This window comes from Amborella trichopoda, chromosome 11 (assembly GCF_054954075.1).
Source record: "Amborella trichopoda isolate Santa Cruz 75 chromosome 11, AtrichopodaSantaCruz75HAP2 v2.0, whole genome shotgun sequence".
In the NCBI taxonomy this organism is placed as follows: Eukaryota; Viridiplantae; Streptophyta; class Magnoliopsida; order Amborellales; family Amborellaceae; genus Amborella; species Amborella trichopoda.
This window is the reverse complement of record NC_142346.1, coordinates 48,146,574-48,172,616: the sequence shown is the minus strand read 5'-3', so window position 1 is coordinate 48,172,616 and position 26,043 is coordinate 48,146,574. Positions and strand designations below refer to the sequence as shown.

At 36.5% G+C, this 26,043-nt stretch overlaps 2 protein-coding genes across 23 annotated transcripts in view; one reads left to right on the top strand and one right to left on the bottom strand.

Annotated features, from left to right (window-relative positions):
- Positions 1-422: 422 nt before the first annotated feature.
- LOC18427803 (monooxygenase 1) lies at positions 423-6,888 on the top strand. 7 transcript variants are annotated; one of them, XM_020663306.2, is made up of 6 exons: positions 463-979; positions 1,590-1,736; positions 2,706-2,756; positions 4,421-4,586; positions 5,195-5,426; positions 6,192-6,888. In XM_020663306.2, exons 1-6 carry the CDS (start codon positions 903-905, stop codon positions 6,728-6,730), a joined length of 1,212 nt encoding a protein of 403 aa, XP_020518965.1. In that variant the 5' UTR covers positions 463-902; the 3' UTR covers positions 6,731-6,888. The 7 variants fall into 7 exon arrangements, with proteins under 7 accessions (XP_006836912.2, XP_020518965.1, XP_088707372.1 ...); XM_088851246.1 differs by having other exon boundaries at positions 516-576; XM_088851248.1 differs by having other exon boundaries at positions 681-762.
- A 4,185-nt stretch (positions 6,889-11,073) lies between these two features.
- LOC18427802 (tetratricopeptide repeat (TPR)-containing protein) overlaps positions 11,074-26,043 on the bottom strand; it is a 52,215-nt gene continuing 37,245 nt past the window's right edge. For 3 of the 16 annotated variants that reach the window (XM_088851239.1, XM_088851242.1, XM_088851243.1), the window contains 6 exons: positions 25,490-25,616; positions 22,588-22,702; positions 22,154-22,237; positions 15,395-15,582; positions 15,168-15,280; positions 11,074-11,542 (listed from right to left, as the gene is read on the bottom strand). In XM_088851239.1, the coding sequence (XP_088707365.1) occupies positions 11,279-11,542; positions 15,168-15,280; positions 15,395-15,582; positions 22,154-22,237; positions 22,588-22,702; positions 25,490-25,616 (891 nt within the window). In that variant the 3' untranslated portion in view covers positions 11,074-11,278. Of the gene's footprint in view, positions 11,543-12,637; positions 12,790-15,167; positions 15,281-15,394; positions 15,609-22,153; positions 22,238-22,587; positions 22,703-25,489; positions 25,617-26,043 lie in introns of those variants that run through there. The other 13 variants (XR_016043825.1, XR_016043834.1, XR_016043823.1 and 10 more) reach the window with 12 other exon arrangements.

Genomic DNA, 26,043 nt, shown 5'->3' with positions numbered 1-26,043 from the left:
CAATATTTGAGAATTTTTATTTTGAACTTCATGCCCAAACAATAACATATCATCAACCACCCGATTTCAAATCTCACGGTCCATAATGATTGTGAACTTTCTATATCAAAAATAAAAAATCCCATTGTATATATTTCCTAAAAAAAAAACATTCGTGAATTTTAAAAAAAAAAGATAAAGAGAGAGAGACAAAAGGTGAGGTAGGTTTCATTAGCGAATTAGAGAGACATGGCTATGGGAACACAAAAGATGGGAGGCCACATGATAGATGTGAAACAAAGGAGGACCACATACAAGGACCGCCATCCTATCCGGAAAATCCTCATATCAAATTGCCCGTTGTAGATCCCAATACTGGCTTTTGTTTTTCTTGAACTGTATCCCAATAGAGGCTATTATTTTTTGATCATCGGTTTTGGATAGAGTAGTGGTCCAAGTAGTTGGCTCGGCAACCGATGCATTGGTCGGTCTAGTACCAAGAAAAACTCAGATTTGGTGAAAGGGAATCATCCAGCTAATTTTAGCGAACCCGACCGACTGATTTGGATGGTTCAACAAATCAAATAAAATGGGCAGGTCTTTTTATTTTTTTGTTCAATATATCAATCTTTCAAACTGCCATTCACATTTTTAAAATCCGATTAAACTAGTTCAACCCATTATCACCAATTTTGACAGAAAGCATACAATAACTCTATTTACTTTTAGTACATAGACATCACTAAACCCTAGTTGCAAGATGTAAAATCAGACAGCTGAGAGGTATCGTTGTTGTAAATCTTTCTTCTTTTTTTTTCTTTTTTTTCCTTCAGATAATGTGCCAAGAGAGAGACACCAATGAAAGGGAAAGGGTAGGTTAGAGAGAGATCAATGAAAGGGAAAGGGTCGGTTAGAGAGAGAAGATGAGTTGGATGGAGGAGGAAATAGTGATTGTGGGAGGAGGAATCATAGGCCTCGCCACCGCCCTCGGCCTTCACCGGTCTTCCCTTTTCCATACATTTACATGTTAACACAAATTGAAGCGTATTGAGTATATGCATGAGCGTGCTCAAACGAAAACTTGTTTAGTTTCTTCTTCTTTTTTTGCATTTTTGATAATATTAGTTTCAATTTTCATTTATTATTTATCTTAATGTTGTTATTCTTATGGGTGTAATTTGCATAAGTTTGCAACATTAAACAATCATGTGTACCTCCAAACTTTGTCATGAGACGCAATCTTGATGCCGAAAATTCTTAGGATGACGTGAGTATCTATTTTTATTTCTAATTATAAAATTTTAATTCAAAAAATGATTCCCATCAAACAGATCTATAAATGCATAAAAATCTTGAAAATAAATTGCCCAAATAATGTTTCGTAAAATGAATTATTTTTAGGGCTTGAGATCTCTTTTTTCTCTGTATCTATACACCTTGATGTTGATATGATCAATTAGATTCTAACATCAAAACAATATTTCTCAAAGGATTTTAGAGGTACACATTAATAATACATTTCAAGGCGTCAATCTTATATAAACTTTTTCCTATTTTTATTGTGAGAGGTCTTTTTTAAAGTTTCTCTTTTTCTTCTGAATTTGTTGAAGGCATGGAGTGAAGAGCCTGGTTTTAGAGAGAGGAGAGTTGTTGAGGTCAGAAGGGGCAGCACTGGCAATGTGGACCAACGGTTGGCGTGCCCTTGATGCTCTTGGTGTTGGTGACACACTTCGACTCAAATCAATACCGATACAGACGTACTTTCTCTCTCTTGGATGTTCTTCCCTCCAAATTTTGCTCTCTCTCTCTCTCCATGTTTCTCCCTCTCAATTTTGTTTAACTTTGTCCATCTTTGAGACTCTCAATCAATTAGGGGTTGCAATGGACCCAGACCCGATCCAAGTTTGGATATGGGTCCAAAAATTGGACCCGGTGGATCAGGTTTGGACTCGAATACTCTTCGAGTCCAAGCTTAATAATATTTTAAATATAATACATAGGCATTTTAATTTTTAGGTCAGGTCCAGTGCCCAGGTCCTAGTTCGGATCCCACACTATGTTTTCGGGAGTGGGTCCATGGGTATGGTGTATGGCATGTTTCCAGGAGAATACTGTAGAACAACCTTGGCAAAAGTGCATGTTCTTGCTTTGTGCTTGAAGTTGGTAAAAGGTAAGATATGAAATTGCCTTGAATTAGCTCATGCTTGAGGTCTAATACTTCTCTCCGACACTCTTACTTTTTGCTCCACTGATTTTCAAATGTTTTAGGACCCAAAACACATCCCAAATGATTGTAAATCTATTCCATCTCAAATCAATGAATTTAAATTTCCCTGAACATTGTACATTTGAGATTTGACAATCTTAGAAGAATTAAAATCGACAGTTCAAAAAAAGGTATAAAATAGCCATTTTTAAAGCTAAATTCTTCTCTTCCCCATTCAAATTCAAGATCGTGAACTGCAAATTTTTTTATCCAAAATCATTGGGAGGTGGACTCAAAATTTTGATCCAAAATGGAGTCCAGGGACACACCTAAACACTCAATTGATTTAATTGTTTTTTTTTTTGCCCTTTTCTCCTGACATGTTATCGGTGGGAATGGAGTGTGGGACGTTATGTAGAGGAATGATTTCACTGGTATCTCAGCTGTTTTTTCGAGCACTTTGCTGTGCAGCAGCTTTCCCTCAAGATTGACTTTGTAGATCTATTTTCTTTTGAATCAGATTGACAGACGTTTGGTTTGAAGAAGGTCGACAACGATCAATGCCTAGTGGGTATATCTCCTCTCACATGTATTAAGAAGGCCCCTTGTGATCAAGCCACAATAACATTGTAATATTCGTTTTGGGAAATCATATAAAAATATGGAAAAAAATTTCATGCGGGCTGGACCGTATTTCTACAAATGTGGTCCAGAAATCGTTTAACAACCATCTTAAAGATGGATGTCAGTAGGTGTTCCATCTAAAAACAATGGAAACTAACAGTCTAAATGTTTTCTTACTAGAATTATTATTTCTAGTTTTTAAAATGTATTTAATTTTTCACATTCATGATCTCCATATTAAAGATTACATGACCTTAAAAATTAAATCTTAAAATCCATCTCAAAAATAGATTTTTATTAAGACGCCTACATTCCTACATATGTAGGTTTGGCCGCATAGAAACCGGGTCCTAAAAATATGTATCAAAAAATTTGTACAGTATTTCATTCAAGGATCATCAACATCCAAAGCCAAAGCCCATTGAATAGTTAGTTACACAATAATCTCTTAATTTACATATTTTTTAAACAAATCAGATTTTCCTCTAATATTTAGGGCATGTTCTCCTCTGAGGAGCGCCTAAAAATATAAAATGAGTAATATAGTAATAAAAATAATCAAAAAGTCCATACGAATATTCAAGGGCATTTTGATCACTTCATCTCTTGTGATTATTTTTCTTATCTTATGTTTTTTGGATCCGTGACCGGTGCACACGACCCAAATTTGAGGTAAACTTGATCGGTCAAATAACAATAATACGACTAATAAAAGTTCAAATATCCTTGACTTTGGGTTATTGTTTGAAAAATCAAACCGGTCTTAGAAACCAGCCGAGGGCTGGGACCGAGCAACTGATAAACCGGCCTAACCGGGCAAGTCCCGGCCAGTCCAAAAAGTTTTTAAAAAAACAAAAAAATCCAAAAAAGTACGAAAAGTATATTTAAAGTATGATTAAACAAAGCATATCCAAAGCATACCCAAGGGTATTGTTGAAATTTTTCAAAAAAAATAGAAAAATATAAAAATAAGTATTCATTGCCAAAATGATTATAAAAAATAAAAAAAAAAAACATTCAAAAACACATTACAAATAAATCACTTATTTTTTAAAAAAATTCTATTTTATTTTTTATTTTATTTTAAATACACAGTGGGGCCACCAAAACTACCAAAACCGGATGGGCCAATGCCTAGTTCCAGTTTGACCGGCTGGTTCCAAGTTGGACCGACCGAGTTTGCGAACATTGCTTTGAACAACGATGAGCCACGAATGAATTCCTACGAAAATTTTGCTCATTTGTGTTTTTTAAGTATCCACAAAAATTAGACATTTTAGAGAACATTAAACCTTTCCCAAATTTTCAAAGGCAACTCAGTAATAAATGTGCAAAGTATTCCTGCAAAACATCCTAAGATATTTCACTTCATACAAATTATTTCATAGTTCTTTTTCCTATTTTTCTAAAGAGAATTTCTCAAATCTCCCATGGGAAAACCATGAGGAAAAAAGAAAAAGAAAAAGAGCCAAACACAGATTTTCTAGAAATCAAATTCCAAAACATCTTTGAAAAAAAAATCCCCTAGAGAATTCAAAGAGTAAGAAATACTAAAAAGCCCGTGAATCTAAATATAGATAAAAGAATTGGCTAATTGTTGCTAATTGACAGGAGAGATGAGGTACGTTGTCTGAAAAGGAGTGACCTCATGGAAACCCTAGGAGAATCATTGCCACCTGAAACCATCCGTTTCAATTGCAAAGTTGTTGGGGTTACAATCTCTCCATTTTCTCATTCAGCTGTTCATCTTGAGAATGGGACCACAATCTCAGCTAAGGTAATCTTTCAAGATAAGTCCTTGCCCCAAAATAAAAAAATACTTTTATAGTTATACCCTAAACCCTGGAATCGCAAGGATCTCTCGTTCTATTCATCATTTTTAAACTCTTCATAATAAAAGTTGCTTGATTTGATTCAAACTTGCCTGAGTCAAAGGGGGCGGACTAACATTGGTTTGGAACTAACATTGGAAGTTGTAGCATGTTTCATGGGGTCCCACTCTCTCTCCATCACCATCCTAACCATTTATTGGACCAGGATGGCCCTTACTTCCACATATGTGGTGTGGTTGAGTCATGGCATACATTTCCTAAACAACACCACAAAAGCTAATAAAAGCCCAACAAACCTTACCCCATCACAAACAAAAAAAAAACTCTATTTTTCTTGCTTTTTTATTTATTTTTATTTTTCTTGATATGTTACAGTTAAGGACACATATTAAACCAATTTTCTTTTCTCAATAACCACTTCAATTACTAGTAGTAAAACCACCATTTCTCTTGGATCAGTTTTTTTTTTTTTTTTGACTTTTTTTCTTTTCCTGTTCAATGGCCAGTCCGGACTTTATAACATGGATTGTGCCTATGGTGTCACCTGCCTCAGGTTGTACTAGGCTGTGATGGAGTTAACTCAGCCGTTGCAAAGTCATTAGGATTGAGAACTCCAAACTTTGATTCCTTTGCTGGTATAAGGGGATTCACAAGTTACTCAGGCAAGGGGCATTGCATTGGGAATCAAATAATCCGTCTTAAGAATGATGGTATCGTTGTTGGAAGGCTGCCAGTCGACCATAACTTGGTACATTGGTTCATAAGCAGGGCATGGGTTCCTCAAGGTAAGAAATGAGTAAGAATCTAAATATTCTTTCTTGTAAATTATCTAACAAAAAAGAGGAACACTAAAGGTTTTGGGTGAATTCCCGTAAAACTAAAGGTGCATCATGGCTGGAAAGAATAGTCTCGGTGATCAGCCAGAATTTCGCTGAAGTAAGGAGACAATATGACGCCATGCCCCAAGTTAAACCATCACTGGGTGGAAATTGGAAAATTACAGGGGGTTTCAGCTCTAATACTCCATTTCAGCAGATATCTTCCAGATTTTAAAGCAACAATGAGAAAAAAAAAAAAATAGCAAAAACTACTAATAAAGTTTGCTTTGATGTAATGTCTTTGATTAAATGTCACTAGTCTTAATGTCATAATGGTTAGTCTATAGTCAATTTCATTGAGTCATGAGAGCCAATTGGCAATATACAACTCATTCAGAAGTTCAGATAACTAAAATCCCCCATAGAAGATCATCATCATCTAAGCCTTATCTCATGATTTGGGATCGGCCGTTTCAAAATTCACGACAAGATGTGACAAAGTTTTATGCTGATTGTTTACCTAACACAACACACATCTGTTACCCAGGCCTTTTTTTTTTTTTTCAGGTAAAAAAAACCCAAAAAAAAAAGAGCCATTGGGTTTGGGGAAAGCATTAAGGGAAAGTTTAAAGTCCTCTTCCTTATTAGGCCAAAATGTCCCCCTTAAAACAACAATATCCTCCTATTCTCCTTACATCATTGCGGCCTAACCATTCTAACTGTATCAAACAGATTGCGAGATTTCAAAGGAGCCCAAACTCATCAAGGAGGCAGCACTCGGAGCCATTTCCAAATTTCCAGACGAGATAACCGAAATGGTTAAAAGTTGTGACCAAAGTTGTTTGAGCCTCACACAATATCGGCCTCGGCCCCCATGGGAACTCTTGGTAAGGACATTGCACAAACACTCAGTAACCTTAGCTGGAGACGCAATGCATGCTATGGGACCATACACTGGTCAAGGATGTGCGGTAGGGCTCGAAGACTCTGTCGTGCTAGGACGGTGCCTAGGGTTAGCCATGCGTGGGTGCCACGAGGAGAGCGAGGATCAAACTAGGGTTAGGATCAGCATGGCTCTAGAGAGATATGTAAAGGAAAGGAAGATGAGAGTTATAAGGATGGCTAGCCAGACCTATTTAGTGGGCTTGCTAGCAAAGCCCTCCTTTCCTCCATTGAAGCTGGTTGTACTTGTTGTTTTGTTGCTTTTCTTTGGGGGTTTGCAAGGGGGCACTCAGTATGATTGTGGTACTCTACTCAGCCCAAAAAGTTAATCGTGGCAATCTCTTGGCATCATCTCAGAGGTTTTAGGTTCAATCGTGTTTTGTATCTTTTATTTTTCTTTTGGATGAGCTTGGGTGTGGCATAAGACTTGTTTTAGACTTGCTTCATGTACAAGAAAAGAAAGAAGAATGGGAATTGGAATTCAAATGATGAGCTGAGAATGTCAAATACAATAAAACACCCTATGCTGACACCGCTGTCTATGACAAAATTTGCTTGGTCCCCTAGATAATGGGATGACAAATGTCAGGCAGTTATTCCCTCAATTCCCACCTCAGTACAAGTTAGGGCAGAAGTTGGCTCTTTTTCCTCTTTCTGAATCAGCTGGAACACCTGTAGAATATCAAAATAATTTAGACCAAAGTTTGTCTAGGAGCATGTATGCTATGCTCTCGAGGGATATACTGTACATTTACTCCCTCAGTTAAAAAACCAACTTAAGAGGACATTTTTAATCTGAAATTGTGTGATCCACATTAGAATCACTAGGTAAGTACTCCCAAACAAAAACAAAAATTGGATTTTGAGCTCCTAAACACTTGGATCTGATCATCCAAACATAGGATGGTATTTGCTGAATATGAGAATGTTATTCTTTTCACGAACTTCCAAAGTGTGTACCATTTTTTCTCTTGTTCTTTTTCTTTCTTTTATTTTTTTTAAACATGATCACATGGTTGACGAGGTAACATTCTGAAATTTTGGGGTCCCAAGAATGCTCCAAGATAGGGTTTACCCGAGGAACCGAAATGCTCCCATGGGAGTGTAGAACTATTGCCTTTGTCTAAATTCCAAGATAGGTTTTACCAGAGGAACTGAACCTCCAAGATGCTCCCATGGGAGTGTAGAACTTTTGACTTTGTCTAAATTCTGGCTGAAATTCATCCAAACTCCGGTGAAAATTGGTCAAAATTTTGGTCAGAAGTTGGTATACTAAACAACAAAAACTTTCAAACCATAAATCTGTTTCATTTAAAATATGGTCGGGCCTATGTCTGCTGCAAAAACTAGGTTGTTGAAATGAATATTGCCAAATTTCACGTTTTGACTTCAGTAATCTTGAATGACTACAGAATTGTTATCACTAAATGTTCTTTGTCATGCATTAGGACATGACATTAGAGCTGATGCTGCACAATTATTCCCTTTAGTTTTGTAAATTTCTAGCAGTTTGAAAAAAAAAAAAAGGAATTAAGATTGAATGTAAGTATAAGTTTACAAAGCAATGAAGTTATAAATTAATAGGTAAAATATAAAATAGCTTAATTGTTTACAAAATATAAATAAAATTATAAATAAACAAAATGAACAAAATATTTTTTATAATTTATATTTCATTTATTATTGTGTTAAAACTTAATTTTGTAAACTTATACCTATATTCAAGTTTAATTCCTTTTGTCTTTTCAACTACATAAAAGTTTACATGAATCCTGAACCTCTGAATAAAATGGTGGAACATGACCCATGTAGCCGACCCCAAATAGTTGGGATAAGGTTTAGATGATAATGATGAACTGCTGGAAAGTTTACAAAAGCAAGGGAAATAATTGTGCAGCTTCACCTGTAATGTCATGTCCAAATGCATGACTCAAAACATTCAATAATAACAATTTTCTAGCCATTCAAGCTTAGTAAAGCCAAATCTTCAAATATAAAATGCTTCAAGTTGAAAGCTACACCATGAAGCCCTCTAGCAGCGCCCCAGACTCTACCATTTTTGTGCCATCCATGCCCATAAAAATTGAACTTGATGAGCTGTAGTGGGAACTTGGGATCACCATATGCCAAGATTTTATTATCTGACCCCAATTTTAGGTAAGATTTTAAGTTGACCATCCAAGGAATTCCTCGATATTCCTAGCCCAAAAAGTGAGGTAGCTTTAACCTTGTCAATTGAGGTCCCAACTGTTGTTACTTCTTTCCATGTTCTCTTGAATATCCTCCCGCTCCAACCATAGTAACCAAATAGTGGCCTGCAAAACGTTTCTAACCATATATAATGACCAGTAGTGTAAAACAACATGGTCCTTTTAGGGATCTCTTGGCATGGCTGACTCACGAATGGCAGAGGCAAGGTCCTGCTGGAAGGCATCAAGTTGTTCAACCTAATCGGAGACCAGCTCTTGAAGTAGGAAATTCCATCAGTGTCATCAGGCCGGCTTCTAAGAACTCCCCCATGGATGCATTCGCTCAAGAACAGAGCTGCTATTTATACATGTGTGTTGTGACCTTATGGCCAATTTTGTATAGTTGGCGATTCTTCCTCACAATGTAATTGTTTATGCTAAATCAATACACAGTCAACTTTATCAACAAAATGAAACTTAAATATTCAAAAAGTAGGATTTGTTAAAGTTCTTTGCTTATTTAATCTTAATCTTATTTTCTAGTTTTGATTGATAAGACTAGAGACGCCATAAACACAAAGTTATAACTTTGGAGGGATGCCTCATAATCCAAAGGTTTTAAAATTAGCCAGACTAAGATAGAATATACGAAGTGTAAGTATAATAATAACAGGAGCGGAAACAAGGAATTAATTAACATTGATGGCCAAGAAGTACCTAAAAGAGATTGTTTTTGATAAAATGGGTCCATGAGAGAGGAGAGATTGAGGAAGATGTTGCTCGTAGAATGAAGAGTTGGTTGGATGAAATGGAGATGTGTTTTTGAAGTCTTATGTGATTGTTGCACAATGAAATTGAGGGAGAAGCTCTATAAGACGGGTAAAACTAGCTATATGCTTTCTAGGATAGACTATTGAGTAGTCAAAAAACAGCATATGCAAGTGCAGCTGAGATGAGGATGTCGAAATGGATGAACAACAAGACACGGAAGGATAGTATTCAGAATTAATTCATTCAAGGGAACTTAGGGGTAGATTCAATAAGCGAAAAAATGAAGGAAATTAGACTTAGGTGGTCTAGTCATGCGCAAAGTCAACCTAAAACAACACCGGTTAAAAAGGGCGATTCGATTCAAATAGAAGGCTCTAAAAGGGCAAAGGGAAGAATAAAAGTAATGAAAAAAAATAAGGTAACTTATAATCATGGTGACTTATGGTTTGAATTGAGAATATAGCCCTTGATAGATCAGAATGGCATAATAAAATTTGTGTACCGACCCCAAATAGTTGGGATAAAGCTCAGATGATAAGGATGATGATGATCAATCTTAATCCTATATCCTGCTTGATTTCCTTTTTTATTGTCTACAGATTTTTCATGATATTTTGTCCAAAATAATAATAATTTCTATGAGAATCGCCCAAAAGTTTACCTCAGTACCCTAAGACAGTATCTCATGATGAATCAAAATAATTTGGATTAAAGTCTCAAAGACTACAATATGAAACATGTTTCATTTTTTGGAGTTTGAACTACGACATTTCATACCGTAGTCAACCACATCTTTTTCTTTTCTTTTTTCTTTGGAAAATTTCTCATCTAGGGTTTGAGCAGCCAGCTCATTCCGAAATATGGTTGAGATCTGTTCCTTTCAATTCAAATATATCAACTAAATTCTCAAAGGGTGTGTAATGGTAGGCCTTCAACAATGTTGGGGCATTTTAAGACAAATTTGTACTACGTAAGATCAATACAATAAAAGATACAACCAAAATATCACATCACCATATCTTTGCTTCTCACTCCATAAAATGCATCAGACGGAGTAACTCTTCTAGGTGAGTCTTAGAACCATAACCATTTTTGTTGGTTAGTAGACCAAGAAAGAATGAAAATGCTCATAGGGTTACCATTAAGCCATAGTATGTACAAGCAAGGTAAAATGTTCAAAGAAACACAAAAACAAGTTTAAAACTTGTTACGATGTTCAAAAGAGGTAAAAAACAAGAGCAAAATAATAAGAGTCCTCAATGTGAAACATATCTTCCAAAAATCAACAGAAATTAGAAAGCCATAGAAAGCAAGAATGACATATATACGATTGCAGACCAGACTTGTAACAGTAATAGTATTGCGTTCAATTGCTTCCACTAGTTAACTTCACAAGGATGGTTGGTAGACATTCCCATTAATTCAACTTCTTATCGATAGAATAAAGACTAGTTTGAGTTTTGAGGGACTTATTTCTTTCTATTTTCAGTTATGGGTTGATAACCCAGTGCATTAGAATAATAATAAACTGCAAAGGACAAGTGTCCCGACAATATAAGAAGCAGATTTCCCTAACACTTTACAAATACACAAATCCCTTACTTTGACCGATGAAACAAAACCCTCAAAACCCATCAAACCATGGGGAAAAGGACTAGAAATACTTTATGGAAAATCAAATTTAGATTCAACATACCATACTTAGATCAGTATTCTGAGAAATCAGGTATATATTAAAAATGTGCAATTATAGTTGTGGAAATCCTAAAGCATTCTTCAAGTCGCAATTCGGAAGCCTGGGATTATTTTGTGGCTCTCTAGTAATTAGTGGCCGATTATATCAAAATCAAATAAATAGTAAGAAGCATTTCACTCGCTAAATGTGGAATATACCAGGAAGGGTGCTGGAGCATATATTTAATTGCAATAATCTTTTAGGACCTGCCTGGCAAGATCCAGAGCCCCACTCCTTTTGTATATCAAATGGAGATTGTGAGCTGCTTCTTTATGAAGGTTAGAGTAACCCTCTTTTGGATTTTCTGAACGATTGAAGTTCCCATCAGGATGTTTTGGGCTGGGATAATCCTTTTCATAAACCTCAAGGACCTTCTCATAATATGAAACTGCCAGAGTAACAAGGCCTACATGCTGAAATGCCCTCCCAATGTTGTAGTTAGATTCCTGTAAAAGCCTTTGCTCGGTGAGCATAGAAACATTAAGAAATAGCATATGAGACCTAAAACAATTATTCATATTATAGCAAGAAACAAAAGCAATCTTTCATTACTGCATTGGAAGCAGTGGTTGCTGGAGGAAACTGCAATAAGTAATTGAAAAACTACTCTCACGTGATACCAGGTTTCCAAACTATGGTGGTACACAAATAGAAGCTCAAATTAGATCATTGGGATGAAACTAGTAGCCAACAAGGTTTACATAATACAAGAAAAAGTTACTAGGAAATGCATTTTCAGCAAGAAGGAAGATCAACTACCCATTGCAACAGATGAATTTTGGCCCCCATTCCAACTAGATGTAAACAACGCATCTTTGCATGGGACCATGAAGTAAGAGATATCCATGGACCCACCTCTAGGTTGCGCAAGAGAGAGAGAAAGACTCAGCATGCAAATTGGAAGGTGATATTTGGTCAAAGCAAGCATCCTGATTTTTTATGGAGAACTGCAGCAAGCTTGTAACCTCAGCTGGATTCAAAAGGTGCAGTAATATTATTTCTCAAGAGATGTGGCACAAGACCACAGTGCTCTACCCTATTTAGAGGACATTATTGTCTCATGCGGTGATCCTGCACTAAAAAAAGAAAGTAGAGACAATGAAGAAGGTTATAACTAAGGACCTCAGTAAATAGCATTATTTTTGTGGGACAAGTAGATAGGTCCAAAAAGTACATTTGCATCTTGCAAAGACAATGCACCTTGGATCTAATGAAGGAAACTGGGAAAAACACCGTTAAACCTATTGACTTGCCAGTGGTGCGCAGCTTGAAGTTCTTATCATAAGGGCCAGCTCATATCAAAGAGTTGCTGGTAGTCTTATCCATGAAATCATGTATGCAGTGAGAATAGTAAGTCATGCATACATGCGTGGGTGACATGAATGGCAAAGTATGGTATTTCAAAATGACTCCCTGAAAAAGGAATTTGTTTCTTTTGGATAAATAGTTCCCTGAGAAAAGAATATAAATGTCAGGAAATTGTTTTTTAGATTATCTGATTTTTGACAGAACTAGGAACCTAAAGGACAGAAAACCCATGCCTTTTTCCAGCTCCTTGGTGGAAGTCCAATGACTTGGAAAAGCAAAACTCAGCAGTGGAAAAATCCAATGTTGAGGCTTTAGCTCATAATCTGGTACATGCCAACAGGATCTATAACTTGTGAGAGTTTGCTTGAAGGCTTTATCATGCAATCTGGGCAAAAAAGTGAAACAGGCCAACTTAAAAGACAAATTATCCAAGATATATGTACTTCAATAATCAGGTAGCCATCGATATAGCAGTAAATGTGATTTCCATGAGATGGCATACAGCACACTGAAATAACTCTCACTTTGTTAGGGAGAAGATGAGTTCTGAAGTAATCTGTACTCTACTAGTGAAGACTGAATATCTTTTTCCTCCTCTTTTTTTTTCTGGCAAGGTATTTCAGCAGTAAGACTCAAAATTGGGACATGGTGTGGCAATCACATTGATGCGAGGAGCTTGGTTGGACCCCATAAATGTCATTCTGGAGCGCATAGGAGCCCAATTGGAGCTCGCTCCCCCATCAAGGATCTGGATATCTTATAGGGATCAATCACTAACTAAACGGGATCTTAATATGAAGGGATCTTGATCTCACAGAGAGTTCTAAAAAAAATTTAATTTTGAACCTGGTGTCTTTAATTTTGTCCTAATCTTTTTGTTTTCCGAAGATTTTTGAACCTGGTGTCTTTAATTTTGTGCTAATCTTTTTGTTTTCCGAAGATTTTTTTGCTAATGACCACCTTTGACAATATTTATTTTCCATTTTCGTTTCGTGGTTTGCATAAACATTACAAACCAGCAAACCGACTCGGAATCAGCCGAGTGAGCTCCGACTTGGGGGGTCCCCAACCCCAAATATTTCCAAACTAGGGAATCTCTTGAGATGTCCAAAATCGAGTCATTCATTGTAAGTAATCGCCCAGTTCACCATTGGGGAAATGGCAATTTCTGAGTTCAGTACTTATCATGACCTTACAGTATTGTTTTACTCAAATTTTTATGGGACTTTCAGGCTATTTGAGTTCTCATAATGCATGTATATATATGACGCAAAAAAAGTGGACTATACATTTAAAAAAAATTTAAATATCATTTTAAAAATAAACCAATATATATATATATATATATATATATATATATATATATATATATATATTATATAGATATATGTATATATATGAATTGCACTCCCCAACATTTCATTATCATTATCATCATCATCCGAGCCGTATCCCAATTATTAGCGATGGGCCACATGAATCATATTCTGCCATTCTACTCTATCAAGAACCATACAAATACTACATACATCAAGCCACTCCCTAAGCAACACTTTCCAAGGTAAGGAGCTTCAGCCATAGGTCGATCTTAGGTTGCCGCTTTAGCTCCCAACAACTATGGGCACGCAACACCTTAACCAATCAAGCTCAAGTTGTATTTTAACAAGGCCTTAAGTAACTAAGTTGGGCATTTAGTCATTTTTTATTTTTTTTATATTGCATATTCTAGTAGTATTTCTAGTCACGTGGTATCCATAGGGAATACATTTGTTTCTGGAAATAATGTTTCATCATCCGAGCCGTATCTCAATTATTTGCGGTCGGCCACATGAATCATATTTTATCATTCTACTCTATCAAGAACCATACAAATACTACATACATCAGGCCACTCCCTAAGCAACACTTTCCAAGGTAAGGAGCTTTAGCCATAGGTCGATCTTAGGTTGCCGCTCCAGCTCCCAACAACTACGGGCACGCAACACCTTAACCAATCAAGCTCAAGCTGTATTTTAACAAGGCCTTAAGTAACTAAGTTGGGCATTTAGTCATTTTTTATTTTTTTTATACTGCATATTCTAATAGTATTTCTAGTCACGTGGTATCCATAGGGAATATATTTGTTTCTGGAAATAATGTTGTAAAGACATAACCTTGCTAGGAGATAACGAATATAAGTTGCAGCATCTGAGAGGCATCTCTTCACTCCATAATTTTGAAATACTGGATCTACATATTTACCAGGATACATTTCTTGTAAAACCAGAACACAATGTTATTCCCCTCCTAAGGTTTATAATTCATCTAACTTTTTATACTTCTGCTTCTTTTTAGAACACAAACCAAATCAACTACAAGTTTTCCAAATAAGATTGTCCTTTGCATCATTATGTTCATTTCTTAAAGTTTGTCTTTTGGCTTTTTACCTTTTCCAAAGTATCTACACGAAACTCAAGTATAAAAAATTAGCACACCAGCCTATTTAGTTGTAGTTGAATGAGAATTCAAAAGATCTTTATCTTCTCTAAACAATAGAAATATATATTATACATGCGAATAAATAGTCTAAAATGAACTAGACTTTGAGAGGCGTTAATTGAAATTGAATTAATAGAATATAGGGAAAGCTAAAGTTGTGAATACTAGGTGTTCACCTCATCTAGTTTGGTGACTTTCAGAAAAGGAAGAAAATGATATTTGATAGTTAAGTTATCCTGGTGAGCAAGTATAAGATACCCATTCACGATTATAACACATCCAAACCTGGCTATTTTTGCAAAGGCGCTGATAGTTGTAGAGGAATGCAAAACCTTGAACCAGACAATGGTTTTTGTTCTGAACTCTGTGTCCAAGGGCTATGCTGATCAAAGCAGTCCCTGCACAACAAGCAGAAAATTCTTTTCTTAGTTAACATAAACAGGCATATTCTTGGAAAAAGGAGTTAAAAACAATCTAGATTGGCGGCGGCAAACTCCGCAAGCCTTTCATACCAACGCATAGGTTAATTAATGGATTGTCTGGCTGCACTTTATATGCTTCCAAGTACTCCTTTGCAGCTAGTTGATGCTGACTAATCATGGTAGACTGATGCCCAGAAATAATCATGGGTGGTACACAATTGTGGTATCTACGCATTGACAGAAGGAACTTCCCATGCTTCGAATACTGATGGTCCAATCTTCATTAACAAACTAAAAGCTGTGACTAGCATGAAAGCAATTGCATAACCGACCAACATTACCTCATCAAAAAAAGAAAAAGCTAACATACATGGAAAAAAAATTTACGAATAACACCAAAAGAAAGACTCAAAAATTACGACTGAAAGGTGCCAAGAAACAAAAGAAAAAATATGTTTTTTCCTACAAAAGATGAGGTCAATTATATGTATCCAGAACTCTGAAATGTAAAAGAATTGAAGACTGGTGTTTCTAAGGGAGAACTCTAATTATTAAAGACTATTAAATGATTTGGAAGTATAATTTGAGTTTGGACACCAGGAGCATCAAAAAAAAAGATGGAAGGGAAGAAGACAGCATGGTTGATGTGCCAGTGACTTGTATCGCAAGGTCCTGGCTATACACACATGTAATACACTATAGGAAGCATTAGGAGTTAATGAATATGCAAAAATAAAAAGATCAGTAGAATTTAGAATAGTATGACATGAAGATAACTCTCTTTATTGATAAGAGAACAAGGAACTAAAACCTTTTACCAAAGCAAAACATGGAATGGAACCAGCACTAGCTCTCTTCGAAAAACCCTACCAAATGCGCACTTAAAACCAGTGTTTAAAAATGCGGGATGTGGCGTTGATGCGGTGGGGGGCCGATGCAGCTCGATGCGGCCCAGATGCGAGTGCATCGCAATGATGCGATCAATAAATGTAAAAAAATTCTAAAAAAGCTAAAAAAATAAGTTAATGCATAGAAAAAAATATGAAGGTGATATATGTGATAGTAGGTATTTTAGTTTAATGATTAACTTCAAAACTATTAACTGTCGGAGATTTTGTATCCAGTTATCCACTATCCCCTGACAGAAACTAGAAACTTGAAACCAACTTCATAAAGCATTCAACAATCAACAACCATCAGCACAAATTTGCACCATAAGCACAACTATAATTAAGCACAACCATCAATAACCATAAGTACAACCATAAGTACAAAATAATGATATTACAAAATACAAATCAAAAGTCAAGCTCAAGAATAGTTAATAGTTAATAAATAATGACTTAATACAATCATCCATTTTGAGAGTCAATTTTGAAATTTGAACTTCATTTTTTCAAATATCAATCAGACAAGTCATCTTGAGAGTCATCATGTGCATCATCAATATCATCCTCAACGACCTCCATGTATTCTTCTTCATCGGTCTCCTTTGAGTTAGCGTCCTCCTCGACCTCTGAAGCTAATGTGCGCGACTAGACCCAGCAGCTCCTCTACTCCTTTGTGCTCTAGTGTTAGGTCGATCTTCGTCATTAATCCCTGTTGCTAGCTCAACATCAAGCCATGTGAGATCCTCACCTCAAACACACGCTCTTGTCTTGGATCCACGGTCCACTCACTTATGGAATCACCATCAGCTTAATATAATTGAATAGGGTTGAGCTTCGTGCGATTTTCATACCTCTCCCTAAGCCGCTCGTTATACCGCATATAAACCAAAGCATTCAACGTTTTCTACTCCAACCTAGTTCTGTTTTTTGTATGGAGCTGTGGTAGAAATTTGAAATCAGATAAATTAGATTTTAGATTAGAAAATTGAAATTCAAGAAAACGGTATAAAATAAACAATGGAACTATACATAAAGTAAGAGGCAAATAAGATTATTTTTGGGCTTTTGGCCTTTACCTGGATCTGTAGTGTCCCTATTTCAAGTGGCAATATCTCTCCCAAAGTTTCCCAAGGCTAACTTGGACTTAATCAATTCATGGCTCTGGATCTCATCCTGGATATCTTTGTCTGGCACCAACATCTCCAGCACATCTAAGAAACCACCATTTATTACACGATTTGACTCAATGGATGGGTGCTTGTAGTGAAGAGATGGGTTTAGAAAATAACCGGCTGAATGGAGGTGCCTATGAAGCTGGGTATCCCATCTCCTATCAATAATTTCAAGTATAGCCTTGCGCAAATTTTTATCATCCTTTAAAACGTCTTTTATTTCAGTTCTTGCCCTAATCATTGCCTCATGTATGTAGCCCATGGTGGGCTTCGCATCACCATCAACCAGTCGAAGCACTCTAACTAAAAGGCGAGCCACCTCCAATGCAATAATTATTTGACTCCAAAAAGATGTATTCAGAATAAATTTTTCAGCCTTTCTCCCATCCTTATGCTTTGACTCCATTGCTCTGAAGCAAACATGGTCCTTAAGGCACTTTTTTGCTTGGCTAGGCTTCGAAGAGTGAGAAATGACGTGGCAAATCTAGTGATACCCGGTCTCACTAATTCTCTCTTCTTTGTAAAAGACCTCATCATGCTTAGGACTATGGTATGATTGTAAATAAATCCAACAACAAACATAGCTCTTGAAATCACCCCACTAAATAAAGATGTACCCATTTCCTTAAGCTTAAGATTAACACAGTGAGCTGCACAAGGTGTCCAAAACATATGCTTCCTTTTCAAAGCCAAGAAATGCTCAGCTGCAGCATAGTTGGCACCATTGTCAGTGATAATTTGTACCACATTTTGCCCCCTAACAAAATCAACAATCTCATCCATCAAGACAGATAAGTATATACCATCATGTGACTTGTCTGATGCATCAATAGACTTAACAAAAAAAGTACTTGTTGGGCAGTTAACCCAAAAATTAATGAATGCCCTTGATTTTCCATCGGACCAACCATCACACATAATAGTGGCCCCATATTTCTCCCACCCTTCTCTCTGAGAAATCAAAATTTTATTCACATCAATACAGCATCCTTCAACAAGGGCTTCCTAACCTCATGTAGTGAAGGAGGAATAAGTCCTGGGCCATATTGCCCAATTGCCTGGACCATACATGCAAAACTATCCAGAGTTATAGTATTAAAAGGAATGCCGACCATGTAAATCCACTTTACAATCCACTTACATACCGACTTCCTTTGTCCTTTCTCATATTTATTGTCAATTGTGGTTTGTTTTGTTTTTTTCTTTCTCCTGAACCACAATTTCGGGGCTAGGGGTGAAAAAAGAATCCATTGGCCCTTTAGAGAGAGGTGTTCTTCTCTCAGCACTACCACCAATATTTATAACCCTCTCTCTTGAGGTTGGAGTATGAGTACCCCTTTGCCTCCTAGCAACTTCAGACATATCATCATCATCAAATAATTGCATATCATCAAGTAATTCCTTTCTTTTCTTTTCTTTTTTCTCTTTATCTTTTTTCAATCTATCCAAATATTCTCTAATCTCCTTTTTTATATCATTTGTAGCTTGTGGGCATGCTCTTACATTCCCAAAAATTCCGGCTAAATGCTCTTTTTGTCAAAAAATACCACTCATATAAGTATTTCTACAGAGCAAGCATATCACACAATTTCTATCTTTCGGATTTTTTAGTTTAGCATATTTTCAAGCCGGATCCTTGTTACTAGAAGATTGGGAAGAAGACATTGACCCTAAATAAGCATAACAGTATTATTGTACAAGAAGAAATAAAAAGTTACCGACTCTGTGAAGTAGTGCTCGATTTCTTATGACAAATTCACCTTAACATCCCCAAATCAACAATCAAATGCATCAAATGAACATCCAAGTATCAAACCACCGCCAAATCAAACATTTGGATGAAAGAAAAATTCGCGAAATTTTTTTTTCCTTCGATTTGATGCAAAAAAAGCCACAAAAGTGGCTGGAAATCTTCGTTTAGGGGGTATAGTAACCCCCCAAACAGTTTCCCTAAACTTTGGAACTACAATAAGACCATTTTGCCCCTCCCCGAGGGGCAAAATCGAAAATTTTTTCCTCAGAAACAGATGCGGCGCTATACGGTCTGATGCGGTGCGATGCGAGATGCGGCCATGATGCGGCCTGATGCGGCCGCATATGTCAAAAGCGCATATGCGCCAATGCGCGATGCGGATGCGGATGCGAGCGCATCCCACATGATGCAGCTGTATTTTAAAACACTGCTTAAAACTTAGAGAATTGACATGATTCAAGGTTGAGCTGAGTCAAGTTGAGTTCTGAAGAAACCCCAATATTACATGAAGTCCATCACGTTAGTGATAAGACTTGATTGAGTTTGTGCATCTTGATTTCCTTGAAAGCAAGGATGAGTTTTTCTCTGTGCTTCTCATTCACTTTATTGCATTAAAAGGTGTTTTTAGGCCCTTTAATCGTAACCTAACACCATCAAACATAACATGAAATCTTAAAATTATAATAATATGACTACTTAGTGGCCAAGAAATACCTAAAAGAGATCATTTTCATTACTTTGGGTTGATAATCCATAAGAAAGGAGAGATTGTAGAAGATATTGCTCATAAAATTTGAGCTGGGTGGACGAAGTGGAGATGTACTTTTGGAATCTTATGCGATCATCGCATCACCAATGAAACTGAAGGTGAAGTTCTATAGGACGGCTATGAGACCAGCCATAATTTATAGGCAAAGCGTTGGGTGGTTACGAAATAGTATATCCATATAACGAGTGCAGCTGAGATAAGGTTATTGAAATGGATGAGTGGCAACATAAGGATAGAATTTAGAATGAATACATTTGAGAAAACTTAGGGGAAGCTCCAATAGGCGACAAAATGAGGGTAAGTAGACTTAGGTTGTCTAGTCATTTGCAGCGTTGACCAAGAATAGCACCAGTCAGGAGGGGTGATTTGATTCAAATGAAAAGCTCCAAAAGGGCAAGGAAAGCCCCAAAATACATAGATGGAAGTAGTGAAAAACGATATGGTAACTTATGATCTAAGGGTATGGCCCAAGATAGAGAAAAATAGTGGAACATGATTCGTGTAGCCGACCCCAAATAGTAAGGATACGGCTCAAATGATGATGATGATGATGATGATGATGCAAGCTTGTAATTTTTCTTTCAACTCATGAATTTAATACCAGGTCTCACTAAGATCAATTAATCTGATTTTCAAATCTAAGATCTTGAAAACTCTTATTTTAAATTTTCTTTTTTTTTTAGCTTTAAATACAAGATCAAATAGGGTAAAATCTTGTAGAGGTCATAATATCTCCAAGACCCTAATTTCAGCAATATTAACTGATACTTAGAAATGCATGTGCATTGTGAGACCCTGGATTTATTTGGAAACATGTCATGTTGGATTTTTCTCGAGTCTTTGCCAAATATCTGATACTCGCATGAAACAAACATATCGGAAGATGTTTTCTTGAAAACTCAAAATAAAACAATACAAAAAACAGTCGTTTATGCATAATGTCTTTTTGCATGATCTAATATGCATAAACTGAATTTTGTTCTCTAGAGTGTACGAAAGTAACCCAGTTAACCCTAAAAACTTTAAATTTATCTCTATCTAGGATTTAACCACATACTTCCACTCAGCAGCATATTCCCATTTCTACAGTTCGGTAATGTGTTTTGAAGCTGAGATAAAGTAGTTATTGATCGAATCAAGTATTGTATGTTCATTACTGTATCACATATCCTATTTCAATGTCATATCCAACAGCTAGAATTCACTATGGTCCCTATGGAAACAGGTGGCTTAACATTGCAGGCCTTTAGGCCTCAAGTTTAGGGAACTGAATAGGATTCATTAGCAAGCAGGGATGTACATTCAGAGAGAAACAGATGGGTGGACATTCTTGCAAACACTGTATGCCGAACCTGGTGTGATATGGATTAACCAGAGGACCTCAACTATTCAGCTGATGCATGATTGAAGTTATGGATGTATTATTTTACTAATTTTTGTTTTTCATACTAAATCATGTATGTGTTGTTGGATGATGGCTGTTTTCTGATTTTGTTCTCTTTGGCCAATGGCAATAATTGATCGTAGGATTACTTCTGATTACAGGATAATATATGTTAGTACAGTCACAAAGAAATAAAATCTCTGACCATCCCGAGATCACCACAGCTCCATACCCAGCATCGAAACTGTTGATATTGAGCTTGTACAACTAGTAGCAATGTCAATCTCACTATGTCTGAATACAGGATAAAACCAGAAAGTGTAGAAATCTAATCCTTGAAAATATCGAAAGAACACACTTCAGTAAAGGAGCTAAGATACAGATTAAACCAAGATGCACTCCAATACACCTACCCGACACTATGTATTGACCCACTTCCTCATGATCCTACAATTACTACCTTAAGATAACATTCTATTTACAACTGGAAAATGAGCCAAATTTACGGCTTCTCAATTGAACAGTGCACAGGCCAGCTCTCTCAAGCCCTTTCCGGATAAGAATAGCAGCCAGAGAACAACTATGCAAGGCCAGATATGGATGTAAATCAATGAGTAAAACCATGGTCTCTGCTTGGGTCCTCATCCTGGTCCTTAGGTGAGTTGATTCGGGAGGGAACCGAGCCAAAGACTTGCCAGGTTGCCAATGTGAGTCAACTCAGGCAAGCCCCAAGTAGACTTACTGGGTTTCAAACTGTAAATCGAATATGCAGAATACCGTATATCTCAGGAAGTGCTTAAAATATCTCTCAAATATAAAGAATTGCAGAATATGAACATATGCAATCACAAAGTTACCCCTACTCTGTGTGCATCTACTACCTCTTTATTGAGTCCGAATTCACAAAGGGAGATTGCACCTTTTGAGCATGTAACAGAAGAATCTCCTTTCGATGTTCCATAAATCTGCAAATATGGGCTATTAGGAAAAATAGAAAGAGATACTATTAACAATGTAAAAATTTAGGTACAATTCAGAATTTGTTACAATATTAGAAGCATCCTTGATAAAAGATTTTCTAGATTTACGGATTTCAAAGATTCCCCACCTCCAACTATTTGTTAGAAAGAAACCTCCAAAAGCAGAAGACACTGGTAAGTTTAGAATAACTAATTTAGGTAAATCATGCTCTATTTTCTTCAAGTGTGAATTGGAGATTTGACGCAAAAGTTTAGCACTTCTGCTCCATAGCACATGACAAAGACACCCCACCAAATACTAATTTATTTAATTCGATGAAATCACAAGAAGATACCTTGATAGGACTTTATAAAACCAATTCCAGGCAGCTATGCTGTGAGGACGTCGTCGAACAATTTCTTTCGCACAGATGCATCCATAATTTGGATCACTTGTATTATAAGCAACTTCTGCAGGGAAATTGAACAAAGAATAACAAATTATTTCCATGATCTCCTCATCTAAATGTAACAAGATCAGTGAATCTATCCAACAATTATCTATCTATTAATAACCAAGGTAAGCTAAGGGGAAAGCAAAAGAAGAAGCTAAGGGAAGCAAAGCCCTGCTAAGCTAAGCAAGCAAACATATATTGATGGTGGGTCGAGTACTACATATGTGTTTGTGGTTGAAAGCATTCTTTCACATTATCCCCACAGAACTTGACAAGGCCTAAGGGGGGGATGCACATGTGTGTGTGTGTAGGATTGTGTGCATGCATTTCAGATCTGAGTCACCATTTAACACTTTAGATTATGGCAAAGGCCACATCTAATGAGAAATTTATCTCGTCACTATGGTCAATTGAATTTTTGATACTTAAAAAATCTTTAACTCCATAAAAATGAAGCCAAATAAAGCTAAGACCTCTATCATCCTAGACTTATTAATTACAGAACACCTCCAGTAATACAGTGGCTCATATCGTGAAAAGACTTGCAAGAAATTTAGCTCTGAATAACCTCATCAATGCACAGTGGTTCACAATGTAGAAATGTTTGCAAGAATTTATGCTCTGAATGACCTCATCCATACATCAAGACATTGAATATACTGCTCTCCTCTCTCTCTCTCTCTCTCTCTCTCTCTCTCTCTCTCTCCCTCCCTCCCTCCCTCCCTCCCTCCCTCCCTCCCTCCCTCTCTCTCTCTCTCTCTCTCTCTCTCTCTCTCTGCAAACCTCCTCCAGTAACACAATGGTTCATATCGTGAAAAGATTTGCAAGAAATTTAGCTCTGAATAACCTCATCAATGCACACAGTGGTTCACAATGCAGAAATGTTTGCAAGAATTTATGCTCTAAATGACCTCATCCATGCATCAAGACTTTGAAGACACTGCTCTCTCTCTCTCTCTCTCTCTCTCTCTCTCTCTCTCTCTACCCCAACCTCCTCCAGTAACACAGTGGTTCACAATGGAGAAATGTTTGCAAGAATTTATGCTCTGAATGACCTCATCAATGCATCAAGACTTTGAAGTACTGCTCTATCTCTCTCAAACCTCCAGTAACACAGTGGTTCACGATGTAGAAATGTTTGCAAGAAATTTAAGCTCTGAATGACCCCATCATTGCATTAAAACTTTGAAGGTACTAACCCCCCCCCTTCCCAACATAAAAAAATATAAATGTGTGTGTGTAGAAATGTGCATGTGTATGCATACAAGTTCAAGGCACGTGCATTGCACAAATGTAAATATAATGCATTCCTCAGAATTAGAAATATCTTCAACCATTAGTGGCTGCAAATAAATATCACATACATATTGCCCACACAAATCTTTGTTAAAGAGGACATAGTCCATCCTCCCAAAAATGAAAAATAACAAAATAAATCTTCAAGAAATCTCATCAAAATTGGAGGATAGCTACATTAATGATGTGAGGTTCATGGTGAGATGTTAGCACAGGGACCCAATTGAACATTTCACCAACAAACAAAGGTATACACTTGAAAAGATCAACTTTATTTCAAAGGCGATATTGGCATAACACCATCTAACAAATGCTCATTTTCTTAAACACAAATTTCCATTAAGCACTTGTTCGATGACCTAATTACCCTTGATAAAAAGAAAAAGTTTGATCATGGATGAGACCGTGAGGTTTCTTCTTGCGATTTGGGGTTTGTAACATGCTCTATCCTTAACCTACTATTATTGGGGTTTTTAATGTTAGAATATGTCATATAGTTCACCATAAAATTATTAATCATACATCACCAATATTGCAATGGGGGTATGCATCCCAAACAAAAAGATGTTTTTACAGCCCATTGCAAGTCAACAGTTAACCTTATGGGCATGTCTATTCAAATGTAAGGATATCTCCAAGGAACTAACAATCTCATTAATCTCTTCTAGTACATTCACCAGTTCCTATAGTTCGTCATATAAAAGCTTGTCCATCTTGTGACATCACGGAACTCAATAACATGAACATTATGCTATCACCTCATTCACTCTATCTTATGCAAATTAATCAAGACATAAGCCCCAAAGTATAAAAGAAATTTTAAAATAAACACCTAGTCCCAACCAACTTATAAAAATAATCTTGAAAGAAAAATTTGTCAAGAAATCTCCAGTATAATAAAGAAATTATGAGGAGGAACAAAATGGAGACTTATGGTCTCATTGTGGGTATGGCCCTTGATAGAGCAAACTGACAAAACAAGATTTGTGTAGCCGATCCTAAATAGTTGGGATAAGGCTCTGATGATGATGATGATGATGAGGGGGCAAGGTCAATGTTTTAACAAACCTAAAAAGGCTGGATCCGTTATTTAGATAAAATGATTTATACGTTTGTATGGCTAGACTTAGAAACTAAAGAATCATGCAGCTATTTTTAAATTTCAAAGGACATAAATGACCTTTCCAAGAATTGGGCGGATATGCTTCGTACGCAACAATGCATGCACACATAAGAAACAAACACATTGATTCCCTAAACTTTTACATCGGTAACAATGACAAAGTTTGCATCATGATAAATATTGACTAATAGTGGAAACTGCAGCCGTTTTGAAATCTCAAAGAAGACAAACAACATGATCCGGATTTCAGAGATAACATTGGCCATCATATTAAAGATAAATATAAGCAAATAAATAATTTGATTTTTTGAACTTTTGAAGGGAGAATACTAGCCATAATTGGATTAATTAGATATATAGAATAGAAAAGTTAGTAATACTCACTAGCACGTAATGACTGAAGCTCCTCTTTCTTTTCATTAGGAAAAGTGCTATCAACTAAGTTCAAAGTGCTACTTATGGTTGTAAATGCATCCCAATCACGTTGCAAAGAAGAAAGTGCTTTACATACCTACAAATAGAACAGAACAGATCAATCTCAGTTAATTTTATTTTTAAAAAAAAAAAAATGATAAATGTTGACTTTGTTATTACTATAGGGAGATAGAGTACAGTTTTGGGTTTAATCTGACAGAACCCTCTAGACTGAACTCTCGGTAAAAAATAGGTCAATAGACCCTGTACCAAAAAAATGGGCTCATAGGATTGCTCCCTTACAAGGTTTACAAGGAATTTGCAAAAAAAAGGCTTATAAGAGTGCTCGTACACAGTGAGTTTTCAAAAAGACCAAGAATGCCAAAAGAAAATAGTAAGTACAAGAACTTCAAGTTAAGTTCCACTGGTCCAGCGCAAAAAATAATGTGGACCAGGCTTGAGCGACCTGTCTCTGACTTCTAGCTCCCTCTTTCGCCAGACGGTCTGCGGTATCGTTGGACATC